Genomic DNA, 14,315 nt, shown 5'->3' with positions numbered 1-14,315 from the left:
GTATTTATTTAAATCATTTTTTTTTAAAAATTCTCTTTTTAAATAATTTACTTTTTATTTATTAATTTAAATTTGGTCATTGTAACTCTTGCTGTCAAATATGACCAGTGTCTGATATTTTTTAATTATTTTTGTTTTTTAATATAGGATCTTCTCCTGAAATACCAAAGCATCATCAAGGACATAGATCAAATAACGTGCAGATATGTCAAAGGTGATCTAAATTCTAATGCAAAGGTAACTCTCAGACATTTCATGTTGTATTTGAAGCGATAATGTATTATTTTGATTGAAAATGTTTGAATTTCAAGGTCATCATAAAATTATGATTTAAAAATAATTAGCCCGTGTCAATTTTGAGTAGTCAATCAACAATTGAGTTCAACCAATAATTCAATACATATTCATACTGCTAATACTAAAACTATTTTAAAATTTAGCTAAATTATTTTACATGTATTTTTCTTTTCAGATAAAATCTCTATCAAAAAGTTGCGTATGTCGTGCTGAGCCAGAGAAATGGTTTCGTCCTTTAGATCTGATCAACATATTGTTAGGACTGTCAATAATATTCGTTCTTTTAAAATTAGCTTACGATTATTATTATTTTAAGAAATGTGGTAGATTGCCATGGGTGATAACAAAACTTCCCTGAAATTTTCAGGAAAAAGCATCTAAATTATAGTTTATGCTTTCAGTATCTGAGAGGAAAATATTTTCTTTTACTATTGTAGAATCATTTGTAGGAATAAGTCTCACATCACTAAATATGTTGTGCCAAAATAAATGATTTATTCAGGTGAGGTACTGTAAAGCAATTTAAGATCTGGAATATTTGTAGAGTAATCTTAGTTATCTAGCGTTTTTATTATCTTGCAATATTTTATAATTTAAAATATAATTTTGAAACAAGTCTGATATTAGAAATGTTCTTCAAATCACTACTTACATGATATGAAAAAGCATGTTTTTAAAGTATGAAAAAGAACTGTGATAATTATAAAAATAAAACGATTATTATAAATTTACTTTTAATAAATCATTTATACAATATATTATATAAATGTTTTTCTTGATTTGCAAAGCGCAATCTCAGACCTGCGTTGAAATCATACAAAAAATCATGACAAATAACTTTTATTAATATTTCGATATATCTGTAAGAGTAATAACGAAAAGCAAACAATTATGATTTTTTTTCGGTACTTTTGACCACCCATTCCAAATAATCGATAATATGTTTTCGCTCTTCATCGGTTAAGTTGATTGAAGGCATTTTGGTGCCAGTGGAATGCTTTAGAAAAGCGCACATTGTTTCTTCAGTCCAAATACCAGGATGTTTCTTCATCGAATCGGAGTAGTTGTAATCTTTAAGGGAAGCAATTGGTCTGTTCATTATGCCATATAGATTGGGGCCAAACTGTAACAGATATTGCGATGGTTAACTGATCTTGTAATTATCTATCGAAAAAATAGTAATAGAATTAAATGTTTATAAAGATGCGTTATTACTATCTTTGTTCATTAATAATAGTCTTATTTATAAGAATCATATTTGATATAATTGATTTGCCAATTTTAATAAGCTCTACCTTAAGTAGTAATATAAAAAATAGGAAAAAAAATTAAAGACTAAAACGGCTTTCACAAATAACTTTTATTAATAGCAAACTTTAGGAATAAAGTAAAAGGTGATACAATGAATATTTATGATCTTATTCAGCGGTTATTTGGAGTTTTTGGTTACACATTCTAAGTATTTAATGATTTCTTTTTTCTGGTCGTTAGTTAGATCTGACATGCTGGGCATATTGGTGTCATCGGAATTTTTCAAAAATGCGCAAATAATAGATTCTGTCCAAATTCCTGGATGTTTCTTCATTGATTCAGAATATTCATAATCTTTGACAGAGCCGATCGGTCTTCCCATTACACCAAACAGATTGGGACCGGCCTGTAATGGAATATTATTTAAGAAAATACTTTACTAATCACTTCAAAAACATTATTTTATTAAATTTTTACAATAGATTTTCACTCGATTTTATCGAAAGCATGTGAAAAACTACAGATTCTATTATAGATTTGAATAATTTTATTGATAATAAATTTACTGATTATTATCAATCCCTTGTTGTGTCTTCTTAATTGAATAATTTCAATATATGAGAATGATCAAAAAAGTAAACAATGCTAACATGCCTAGAAATAATTTCATCATACTGAGGCCTCCGCTAAGTAAGCGATGATGTCGTTCCTGTCGTTAGCTTTTTTGAGTCCGGCAAATACCATTTTTGTCCCGGGAATGTATTTCTTTGGGTTTTCAAGATACTCAAATAAAGTCGCTTTGTTCCAAACGACTGATCGTCTTTTGCTCTCATCGGAATAAGGAAATCCGGGTGCAGTAGCACCAGTACGTCCAATTATTCCACCGAGATTGGGACCTACCTGTAAGGCAGGGGATGCATAAATTTTTAATAATAATTTATTATATATTACTTGACTATACGAAACATGTCAAATCTATTGGAAGCCGTTGGTTGAAAATAAAAATATCGATTTTGACAAGTCTTCGAATATGAAATAAAAAAGCGATTGCTCATCATAAAACAATTATTCAGAGTTTACATTATAAAATAATATTGTGAGAATAATCGACATGTCTTTGACAAATACTATGCGCAGTGCTAGAATTTTTAAAATATATTCCTAGTCTTCTAAATAAAAATATAATGTAAGTGTAGCTAAAATTGTCAAATATGACCAATTTCAGACCATCAGAATCGATATTTTAATGCATCCCCGGCCTTATTTAATTATTGTCCTGTTGGATATACTGTTACCATATTATATATACCTCTTATATTCTAAAAACTGAATAAATTTACGATTTGCCTTCATAAATATGATAAAACAATTTAATTAAAAGTGTTTAAATTTCAATTTAGAAGTACACACATTTAGAAGTTCACGCACATTATTTCTAATTTTTAAGATGTATTAGATTTTTGGTGAATGTTTAATAATTAAATAATTTTTATAATTTGATAGCATTTCAAATTGTTTTATTTTACTACAATCATCTATAAACATTATTTTGCCTAACCTTATGTTTTCCACCCTTTTCAACGGTGTGACATTGCGCGCAACGTTGAATGAACAGTTTTCTTCCGTTTTCTGCGTTTCCACCTTCTCCAGCACCCATTTTTCTATATTAAATATTACTTATTAATTTTGTGTAAAGTAAAAAATTTTAAAATATTTTTTTGGGATTTAAATATTGATTCATTTGTTTTGACAGTGACAGGGTATTAGCATATTTGATAGTCCAGACAATATATGTAAGCATAATTATCACCAATAACTGTGAAGTACAAATTGTTTTGAAGAGATATATAATTAATATAATTTTAATTCCTATATAGATCTTTTTTTTAAATTAATTATAATAAAAACTCGAGTTATAGAAATAAAAATAGCAAAAAATATATATTAGCGTCATAGTATATAGAGTACACTTAGTGGATATGTGTAGTGTACTGTACACATATCTAGTATTTCTACGTTTCAAAGCCTACAGATTATTTTAGCCATATTTTAGCATACTTTGAAAGAAAAACAGTTGGATATGAGTTTATGTATAAGAAGAATTGTGAAAAAGATCCATATTGAAATATATCTATAATTTTTGTGCTATTATTTTTAGTGTTACTATATTTTAACGAAGACCTGTTTTTTAGTTTTAGACCTACACTTAACGCATATGTATTATAACGTCTATGGTTATAGGACAACAATATTGCCAACTACAATGCTAAATGTTATCGACATTATTTGTGACCTATTGACAAAATATAATTTCTAAGTAAAAATAGCCCGTCATAAGCATTGCTGCTTTAAAAGTAAAAATATATGACCTATAGTATTTTACGTAAACTCTAATAATAAAAATTTATCAAATTTAAATAGGTCAGACGTTGGGTTGCATTCTAAAGAGAATGCAACCTAACGGCTCATAGTGCTGTTTCATTGCTGGTCAAAAATGAGAATAAAACATTGTAACCTATATAAAAACAATCAAATTCAAAAATCTCTTTATAAAGTCATATTAGGGCTCTCCCTATGAAACTATTATTCGAGGTTCGTTACTTGCATTGGACCGCCTGATGTCAAGCAGTAGCGGCATCGATTTTTACTTCTAAATATAAATCACAATGTTTCCAGTGAAAATAGTCCTTACCTGCATTGATGCATCAATAAAATAAATCATCAGTATTACAGAAATTGAAATAACAAAATTCACGTCAGTAAAAGATATGATCATATTGGGTTGTCGGTGTCATCTATTGCAAGCCGTGGCATAACGGTTAGGACGTGGGCTAGCTCATGCCAGTCAGGTACCGGGTAGAGTTATATCAAATTTTCACTTGAGGTTATAGATCTCAAATATAATCTCAATTGAAAATCGTCTTTCGCGGACATAGCTGCATAGAAAATCATACAAAGTAAAAATATACAGGCCTGAAGCTGTTTTGCTGATTTGACTCAATGCTACGCCCATATCCTCATCTCTGTGTGACAAATGTTTTATTACAATTTCTGTAATAGGACAATTGTTAAAAATTTTGTAATAATATTTATTGATGCAGAAATGCCGGATAAGGGCTATTTTCAAGATAAAACCGATGTCTCTACTGCTTGATATCAGGCTGGTAGAAGTGGAATCGAACATAATCGAAGTACATATTTAAATAACATTACCCGAGACCTGATTTTCATCCCCTAGCCGCTCAGTCAACACTTGTAAGAGCGAGCCCGTTAAAAATATCTAGTAAAAATAAATAAAATCTTACTACGGTCGTTTTATTGAAATGTGCTGTTTGGCTAAAATATAAAATATCTGATAATTTGATGTGCATATGTCTAATGATCATTTTTGATCGCCAAATGGCATTTTTTTTACTTTTTTTTGCTAGATCTCCGAAACCGATAGACCTGCCTTCATGAAAATTTGATCAGTTTTTTATCTTCTCAGTATTCTCAGAAGCGCGCCCAACCAGGCTAAAACGAAAAATTCTCAATGATCTTATAAATAGCCATTTGTAAACGCTAACATTAATATTATTATTACTATTATTGTTATCTTACTAATTCTATTATTTTTTTATTTAATTTATTTTGCAATCTGTTTTACATGAGCATTAACATTAAGCAGAGATTGCTAACAATGATTATCTTACAATGCAAACCAGTAGATAGTAGCAACACTCAGCGGCGTGTCTACTAGGTATAAGGACTAATTATCTATACTCGAAGTATTTGCTAACATCTTTATTATATGTGCAACTACACCCACGAGAGGCTATTTTCACTTGAGGCTATATTTGAGATCTATGACTTCAAGTGGAAATTTGACATCAAAGTTGCCTGATGTCAGACTTGGCGTTAGCGGGAATCGACCCAGCAAACCTGTGACTAATTGGTGCTAGCCCACGCTCTAACCGATATCGCCACCGCTGGCCCAATTCTATTATTGTTATTTTGTTATATTTTATTGTTTTTCTAGTATTATTTTATTATTCAGAAATTTTATTCATATTATTTATTAATTTTAATTTTATTATTATTTGCTTTTATTTTATATTAAATCATCATACTACGGATATTATTTTCATGTAAATTCTATCCTTTGAACTCTTATTTATTTAAATTTATGTTATTATTTATCAATATTGCTAGATGTTAACTATTTAACAGTTATAATAAATATTGTAATTAAAAAAAAAGATTTATTCAATAAAGTTCGTAAACTTTCGCTTACCGATCCGAAAATGAACGAAACTGACGAGCAATTTGCTTCATATATCCTTTGATCTGCATTGTGTGTGAGCGATTGTGCCGATCGGATGGATAGTCGGCGAACTGGTGGTCAATTGAGAATTGTGTGCTTCGGATTTTTAGGTAAATTGTAATTATCGTTCAACTTGTCTTAATAATTACTTACGTATTTTAGATTATAATCTTAATAACTAATTATTACATATAAACTTATATTATTTTCTATATAAACTTAATAAATTCATAGATGATTTAAAAGAAGACCGAAACGGATCATATTGATTAAATAAAAGTGGAAGCCATGTAGACGATCACTGTGTACTGAAGATGTCGGAGCAACAGAATTAGAAGGATAATGTCCCATTCTCTGAGTAAGTACATTTTTGTTATTTTAACTAAATCTTAATTAAGAATTTTACTACAAAAAGTATTTAGCGTGTTGTAGGAACCATTTATTTGTTCCAAATGTTTTATAGTTACCGGCGCTCCGCCGTTTATCGGTGATTCGAAAGCAATTGTCAAAGTCAATGTTTACAATTGATCTGTTCGAATGAATAATACAAAACATATAGAAATTTGGTGTTGATGTTAGTTATTATTGAGATTTATGCAAATAATTATTAAGTATCATTGTAAGTACAAGTAATTATGAGTATTTCTATTTAAAAATATTTTCACGAATTTAAATTCAAAAGTCCATACTCGTTTATGTACAATTACATTTTATAATTGTCGCATATTTCTAGATATAACGATACGTTTCCGATACCAATTAGTCTATAAGTTTTAAATTTTAAATTTTATTAGTCTATAAGAAACAATACTATTCGTATACTAACAATAAGAAAAATAACAAAGGTATAACGGTCATCAGGTAAGTAATTATGTATAATGTGAAGAGTTTATAGTTTTCAAACCTAAATATTATTTCTGAAGGCGATGATGGTTTGAAGTGAAAGTAATTTGTTTTATGTGAATATGAGATATTTTGGCTATAAATATTAATCGTTTATAACCACAATCCTGGATAATTTTTGTTATCCATCTGATTTTTAAGTGGTTTTGGTTGATTCAAAGGTTAGTACCGTTATACCTTCTTGAATGATGGCATTTTTTAAATATTTGTGTATGTAATAATTTTAAGGTATTTAATATACTTCCTATAACGCGGTATTTTTATATAAGTTTTATTATCGGCCATTGAATCGTTTTATGCAAATTTTTTAATGAAAATTATTTATATTTTTTTAATCATATCCTTATATGAACTTTCAATAAAAATAATTTTTTTATCATATTTCTATATGAACTCAATTCAATATAAACAATTAATAATTTATACTGTCCTTTGTATTTATTTATATAACGCGGTACAAATACCTGATTTTCAGATGTTACAAATTATATAATAGAATGTGAATCCTAAAATGTTGACTATATGAAATGCTTATCAATTCATAATTCATATCAATTAAAATACGTTCATTGGTATTTTTACAACTTTATTTAACAATATATTCATTACATTGTAACATAAAATACATATAAGTACTATTTAAGTATAAAATTTACTGCCTAAATACCATATACTTATATAAAAATATCTATTCTTTAGTTTCATATATACATTTAAAAATATAAAAAACTATTATTATGAAATTGATGAAACTTGTATCTATATACCATTTAACTATTATTGAGTGAACTTTGAATTCTACTTTATCCACAATATATGTAGTAGATTTTTAAGGGCAGAGTATTTTAATTCTGAAGAGAGCTTTCACTTATTTTATTTCGTATTAAACAAAACATTTTTATTTTTTTAATCGAGTGGAAGTACAGATTGACGCTTTATTTCTATTCATATTATCTTTTATTTCAATAATACTAAGAGAATACCAATAATGTTATTTTTAATTTCTAAATCGAACTTTATCGTTATAAATTGTTGGAATACACTTCACTTCAATTGGAATGTTTTAATATTCAAATTAACTTGCACAATCTGTCAAAAGTGAAATTTAGGCACATATAAAAAAATAAAATATTTTTTTATCTGATAGAAATAAGGTTCGGTTCAAGATACACAAATTTAATTGAAATGTTGGAAATATATTATTTATTACATTGTTACTTTTTAAATTCATATTTATATTTATAGTTATAAACATTTGATATGTGCTTGTATATTCGGTGGTTGCTCTGAAAGAGTTTGAAAAATTACTTTTATTAAAAATAACGCCACTAAAATTAAATATAAACAATATCATACAAATGCGTGTATACATAAATTTAAGTACATATTTAAATAACATTATTTAAATTTATTATTATCATACTCAAGAAATATATTATGACAAATATTATTTACCATAATAATGGAACAATTTTGAAAAAAGGAAATATTATCTATAATTATATTTTTTTATCTATGCAACGAGCAATATTCGTTATAAATCAAATCAAATGTTTGAATCCTTTACGTTATCATCACATCTTACCTATATGTCTTTTTGAAAATATTTGCCATCACATATTTACTAGTTTTTTGAATTTAAACTTATGTAGTATAATATATTTTTATTATAATGCATAAAATTAAATTCATCATATCATTGAAATGTTAATATTCAATTCAAATTTTATATATTCCAGGAAACACCTTGTTCAGAGCTATATAATTTTTCTTTTTAATCGTCTAAGAATATATAAATTTAAAATTATTTTTAATTGAATATTAACTTTATTCAGTTTTATCCTAATAATACTTTCGTATTAATTAAGGTAATATTGTAATACCTGATAAAACTTTTAAACATAAGGTATTAATTTAATACCACTTTCAGTAATTCTATTAATAATTTTCGTAAATTTATTATAGTTACATATAGTACATAGCTTTTAATTAAAAAAACATCATAGTATTTTATATCAAAATTATTAAAAGGAAATATTATTATAGTACTAAACGAATGAATCTTTTATAATCACTTATTGCCCATTTCGAATCCGGGGTTTGTAACTTCACCAGTTTTCGATTTCTCCGGATTGGCCGCATTGTTGTGCATGGCCGCCAAATAACTCGATCCTTCTAAATGCAAAGTACTTTGCCGGTGTGATGATCGAATTAGACATGTGATTGCCAAGAGAACGACCAACACTCCCAAACCGAGCATGCCGTAAGAAAGAACTTTTTTAGCAACTGGCGGATATTTGGTTGCCAAATTTAATAAGTCGGTGATCTCATCGGGCAAATGGTCGATTCCCTGCAATAGCAAACGGTGTTATAGATACATATTTTTGGCAGAAATATCTCAATTATTATTTTTTTCATTCGTTTATTAGAGTCCTAAGTATCAATATTTCCACCTGAATTTGAATATATCATTTCTGAATACAATTCGACTAATATCCTAGGGTACTTAAGAACATACGCAAGACTTCATGACTTACAATTGAACTACTTTAAAAATAATTTTAATTTAAAGAAAAGATAAAAAATGTATAAATATCTCGTTTTAGACCAGGTAATTTAGATTTTATTTTTATCATAAAGATTTCTTCTAATAGCTGTAATTATTAATTTCCAATTATTTTGCACTAAAATTTTAAATAAATTTTACTCAATTTTCTTTCCTCAATATTTTTTTTCATTGGGAGGTATACAATTAACACAATTATAAGTATATACATATTTGATTATGATGAAAACTATAAAAATATTTCATAGCGATTTCAATAAGGAGCAAATAGAAATATGAACATTATATTTAATATATAATAATTTATTGAGAATTATGAAAATTTTGATAGAAGTTTAAATGAAACGGTATCGATATCATTATCTCATAAAACAAATCAATTCTTGAATTTTATATTTTCTCTAATGCTGACAATGTATATGCAAATATTATTGTAGTGGTAGTAATTCATATGATCTGTTTCATTTGTTCGTTCATACTTGTCTTTATTTTTATAGAACTCTCGATGGAAGCAGTGCTTTACTATATACATATGTATAGTAATTTTATAAAGTAAAATAAATATATAAAAAATAATAAGTAAATATTATCACAAATAAAAATATTCCAAATTAAATATAATCTATATCTTACCTCTTCGAACCACAAAATTGGAAAAACAATATCGGGGAAGTTAGCTACTTGTTTGATATCCACCACTTGTGAAACTGCTAAATTGATTTGAATGCGAGCGCGTGCTTGGAGAGCATTTCCCATTTCCTGAATAAATTGAAATATTAATAAATATAATAACAAAAGCTGAACTGCAAAATACCATAATTACAAATTTTGAATTTTATCAGGTTATGGAACTAATGACATCGAGTATTTGGGATTCTCTTATTGCTGATATGGAAAGATGAGTTACTTTGAACTTATTATTTCGATATCAAATAGTGATTGATACACATTCAATATTCAGTTAATAAAATAAAATATCACATGTTGTTTATTAGTCAGGTAATGTTTAATATGTTTGCGCTGAATTAAAAAAAATATTAAAATTTCTTTACAATACGATCTATCGCGCGTAGTATACGAAACCTACGAAAAAAAAAATTTTCTCTCTATCTCTTTATAATTATTAATTAGGTTTAACCCATTAGGACATCCACATGACGTGCTGAGTGTACGAATGTCGACCCTAGACGACATGTTATGTTTGCCTTTAGTTCAGATTTATCACTATGATTAAGGTATTGAGAATTTTAGTCTTTAATTGTAATTTCTAATTCACTAGAAGCGTAATTTTTAATTTCTGAATACATTTTTATAGATAACCATAGAAATATTTTAAAATATATCGTTGTGCCTGTTCGTTCAGTAGTGCAACTGAGCGGTACTACTGCGGAAACCACACCCGCAGCGAAAGGGTTAATATTGGCAGGAGATCAAAAAATTTTCTTAGGTTTTCGGCTGAACTAAAACAGTCACAAGACATGGATGCATTGATTTAATTTAATTAATGAACCCTGGAACAAAAATTAGAATTCCACGATGATAGCCACTCGGCCAATCAGCTATTGATAAGGAAAAGCTTTGCAAGCTATGCATGCTGCGCGCTGCTAAAATGCAAACTTTAATTAATTTTTATAAATAAACCGCTTTTCATAGGTCTCTAATATTTTACCACGGTCAGTTTGGGCATCAAATTTACCATTGTGCCAAGTTTCATCAAAATCCGAGACGAGCAACGCGCGGGTTCTCCTTAGTAGGATTAATAATTAATTATAAACCTGGCAGTCTTAGTGTTGAAAACAGTGAACGATTTGAAAGTGTAATGTATTATCGTGCGAGTGTACTAACCGGCTGGACGTCGATGTAAAGTTGATGTTTATCTTTCTCCGGTGGCGAGATGCCTTCGACGGCAAGCCTCAGTGAGTCATTTGCCATATAGAAATGTGGGAAACTCAGCAAGATCGGCGAATCTGTGGAGCAAAAACAGTTTGCACTTGCATAATTGTACGAATATATGATCTCATGATGTGTTCGGATTATTCAGCACTGGCTTGTATAATGTATGTGATACTTAATGTTACAGACAATCTGAGTGATACTACTTTGTCGTGATATGAACATTTAATACACATTTTAGCAATTAATGAATATACAGAACCGAATACTTGATTTTGCATACTAAAAATATTTGTGAAAAAGTATATATACTACATATACATACTACATATCTATTTGAGAATTGCTGGATAGGAAACGAACGTAGTTGTTAGCGGTGTTATTTCCTTGTCACTCATAAATCAAATGGATGTAAGTGAGATTCTTATAAATGCTGCTAATATTATTTGTAAAGTGTATTTATATCAAATAAGATATAAATATGCGTAGAAAATGTGCAAAAAATGGATAAATTTTATACATGAAATTTTAACCCCATAACTTGCACGCTCGAATTAATTCGACACTCGAGAGTGAAAGCTTAGAAAAAGAATCGTGTTATTGATATTTATCATTTACATAGAATTGTAAGCTATAATACTTCTTTGTTCCACCCACACCAAAAAAGAAGCTCCCACGAGATATTGCACTGTGCGAAAAAAAAGAAAAGAGAAGTCGATACATATGTAATTTTTATAACTGATAAAAATGTTTTCACTCTTAATAGTAATGCGAAATGAAAAATAAAAAAGTCGATGGACGTGTAACATTGCAATATTCGGATCTTTTCTACAATGTGGATCAAAATCCAAAATTAAATTAAAAATTTTGATTAATTTTGATTTTTTTGTTTTTTTGCCAAAACAATGTTCTAAAGCTTATTTTTTACATTAAAAATAATCTACCAAAGGTCACAAATATTGATATTGGTTATCTTGACAACGTTATAGAATTTGAATTTATGCGTCATTTCATAAAAAAATTAATAATTTTTGGTAAAATAACAAAAAATTCGGAATGTGACCTGAAAGTTGAGCAGGTCCATATAGGGTTAAATTTTATTTATCATTTACCAGCTCAAATTCATTCAATTAACATATTATTATTGATCTAGATGAACTTGATAAAAAGCTGATTAGTTCCAAGCATTCGACTAATGCAATTCTTTAATTATAAATTTGAAAAGTGTTTACCATATTGACACAAGGATACGTTGAAAAGTCCATGTGGAGCGCACGGTGGACCAGCCGGACAGAAGCATACGTTGTCGGGATTCTTCTCAACGCTGGCAAACACATCAGGAGATGGCGTGAAACGATATCCGGGTACACCTTTGTTTGTTACTTCTTTCTCGAAACTGAAAGATAATTCAAAATCGTAAGTTTCTAATTGCTAAAAAAGGTGAGTGTGCACCAAAATCTTGGAATACAAATTATACAAAGCACGCAGTTATTTAGTAATCTTAAGGGGGTATTCTAGTGTAGAGCGAAGAGTTTTAGGTCATTTTTAAAGTGTCGTAAAAGAAAGCAATGAATGTTTTCACTATCTATTTTTCTACCATTTGTTTATTAATATCATTAAGATACAAAACAAAAATTAAAAAATGAAAAAGTTAAAAATTGTAAAAACTAGCAACTGATGAAGTGGGTGATCTCAAAAAATTGGCACCTCAGCCTTGACATGATTTCAGCCCTCCTAGCCATCAAAAATGCAAAAACTAAAAAGATCATTTATCTACAATGATGTCGCAATCGGCTGAACTAGCGATAAGTAGAAAAAATTTTTATTCACAAATTGGCGACTGTTTGAAAAAAAAAGTTTTTTTGAGTTTCTCGAATTTTTTAAAAATAGTAAAAATAGGAATTTCGGGATGATTCTAGTTCATACTATAGATAGACCTATAAACAAGACTATCTGAAAATTTCAAATAAATTGGTCGAGTAGAACTCTAGAAATCGTGACAAGAATACTGAAAAAGTAAGTTCTGAGAAAAACGCTTTTCAAATTTTCAAAAACCTTCTCGTACTTATATTCTTAGATAGTTAAACTTTGAAAATATGAAATAAAAAAATCGATTTTTTTGAATTTCTACACTAGAATACCCCCTTAAACAGAAAATTATATGAAAAGTGAGATTGAATGATGTCCATATATGAAAGAATAAAAAAAATCATATTTAAATTAATATACATTGCATTTCATATGTGTTAGCTTTTAATTTTGAAATAATATTTTTTCTGGTACCCCTTTGACAATTTGATTAATCAATTTTAACTTATTGATATACAGTTGTTCTCGTTTTTAAAATAATTCTATGGCATATTTTGACAATTCAATGGAACAAATCATAAAATATTAATTAATGTTGATCATCTTTTAGTAAATCTGTAAAATATTATTACAATATAGTATATATTACTTCACACATAGGTTGGAATTTATGTTTTGGTGAAAATGTAAGCGGGGATAGAAATGAATACCTTTTTGTCTTTAACAATTAAACAACAAAACAGTAAACAGTCACTTGATATGAAAAAAATATTAATCGTAAGCAGTTTTTGGTATGAATTCATGAAACCAGAATTTTTAAAGTAAATCCATAACGTGGCGGGCATAGTTCAGTCAGTAGTATGCCCGACTCACACGCTAGCGATCATAGAATTTAAATGGTTGGGTTGAAACTAATATAAATTTCGAATTGTTATATAGAATTAGAAATAAGGAAAAAATGAAGAAATGAGTTGTAAAAAATGGATAAAATAGGATATATATTAGGGTGGTCCCTAAAATGGTCATTTTCGAATTTCCTTGCTCCCAGGGTTTCAAATGGTTTCAAATTGATAAACAATTCTCTGAAAGTTTTAGCTCTTAATATTAACGTTTAGATAGAGCGCAATTCAATCAAACTTCGTATGGAAAGAGCATGAAAAAATTTTGAAAATTAAAAAAAATGTTTTAGGTATAACTTAGCGACAAAAGAATGAGTTTTATTCATTCATTTGTTCGCTAAATTACATCTAAAAAACATTTTTAAAATGTTTTGAAAATTTTTCCATGCTATTT

The 14,315-nt window shown here is 28.1% G+C and overlaps 1 protein-coding gene and 1 long non-coding RNA gene across 2 annotated transcripts in view; one reads left to right on the top strand and one right to left on the bottom strand.

Annotated features, from left to right (window-relative positions):
- Positions 1–1,186: 1,186 nt before the first annotated feature.
- LOC113375132 lies at positions 1,187–3,205 on the bottom strand. The gene is made up of 4 exons (XM_026615080.1): positions 3,107–3,205; positions 2,224–2,448; positions 1,748–1,954; positions 1,187–1,420 (listed from the first exon to the last, which is right to left on the bottom strand). The coding sequence occupies exons 1-4, from the start codon at positions 3,203–3,205 to the stop codon at positions 1,187–1,189; spliced, it is 765 nt and encodes a 254-aa protein (XP_026470865.1).
- Positions 3,206–5,888: 2,683 nt separating this feature from the next.
- LOC113376496 overlaps positions 5,889–14,315 on the top strand; it is a 61,281-nt gene continuing 52,854 nt past the window's right edge. The window contains exons 1-2 of the long non-coding RNA XR_003367032.1: positions 5,889–5,961; positions 6,086–6,209. This is a non-coding gene — a long non-coding RNA (uncharacterized LOC113376496). The remainder of the gene's footprint in view (positions 5,962–6,085; positions 6,210–14,315) is intronic.

This window comes from Ctenocephalides felis, unplaced genomic scaffold (assembly GCF_003426905.1).
Source record: "Ctenocephalides felis isolate EL2017-DRISC unplaced genomic scaffold, ASM342690v1 CF-g0.4_SCAFFOLD_01886, whole genome shotgun sequence".
Classification (NCBI taxonomy): domain Eukaryota; kingdom Metazoa; phylum Arthropoda; class Insecta; order Siphonaptera; family Pulicidae; genus Ctenocephalides; species Ctenocephalides felis.
This window is presented reverse-complemented; position numbering and strand designations above follow the sequence as displayed.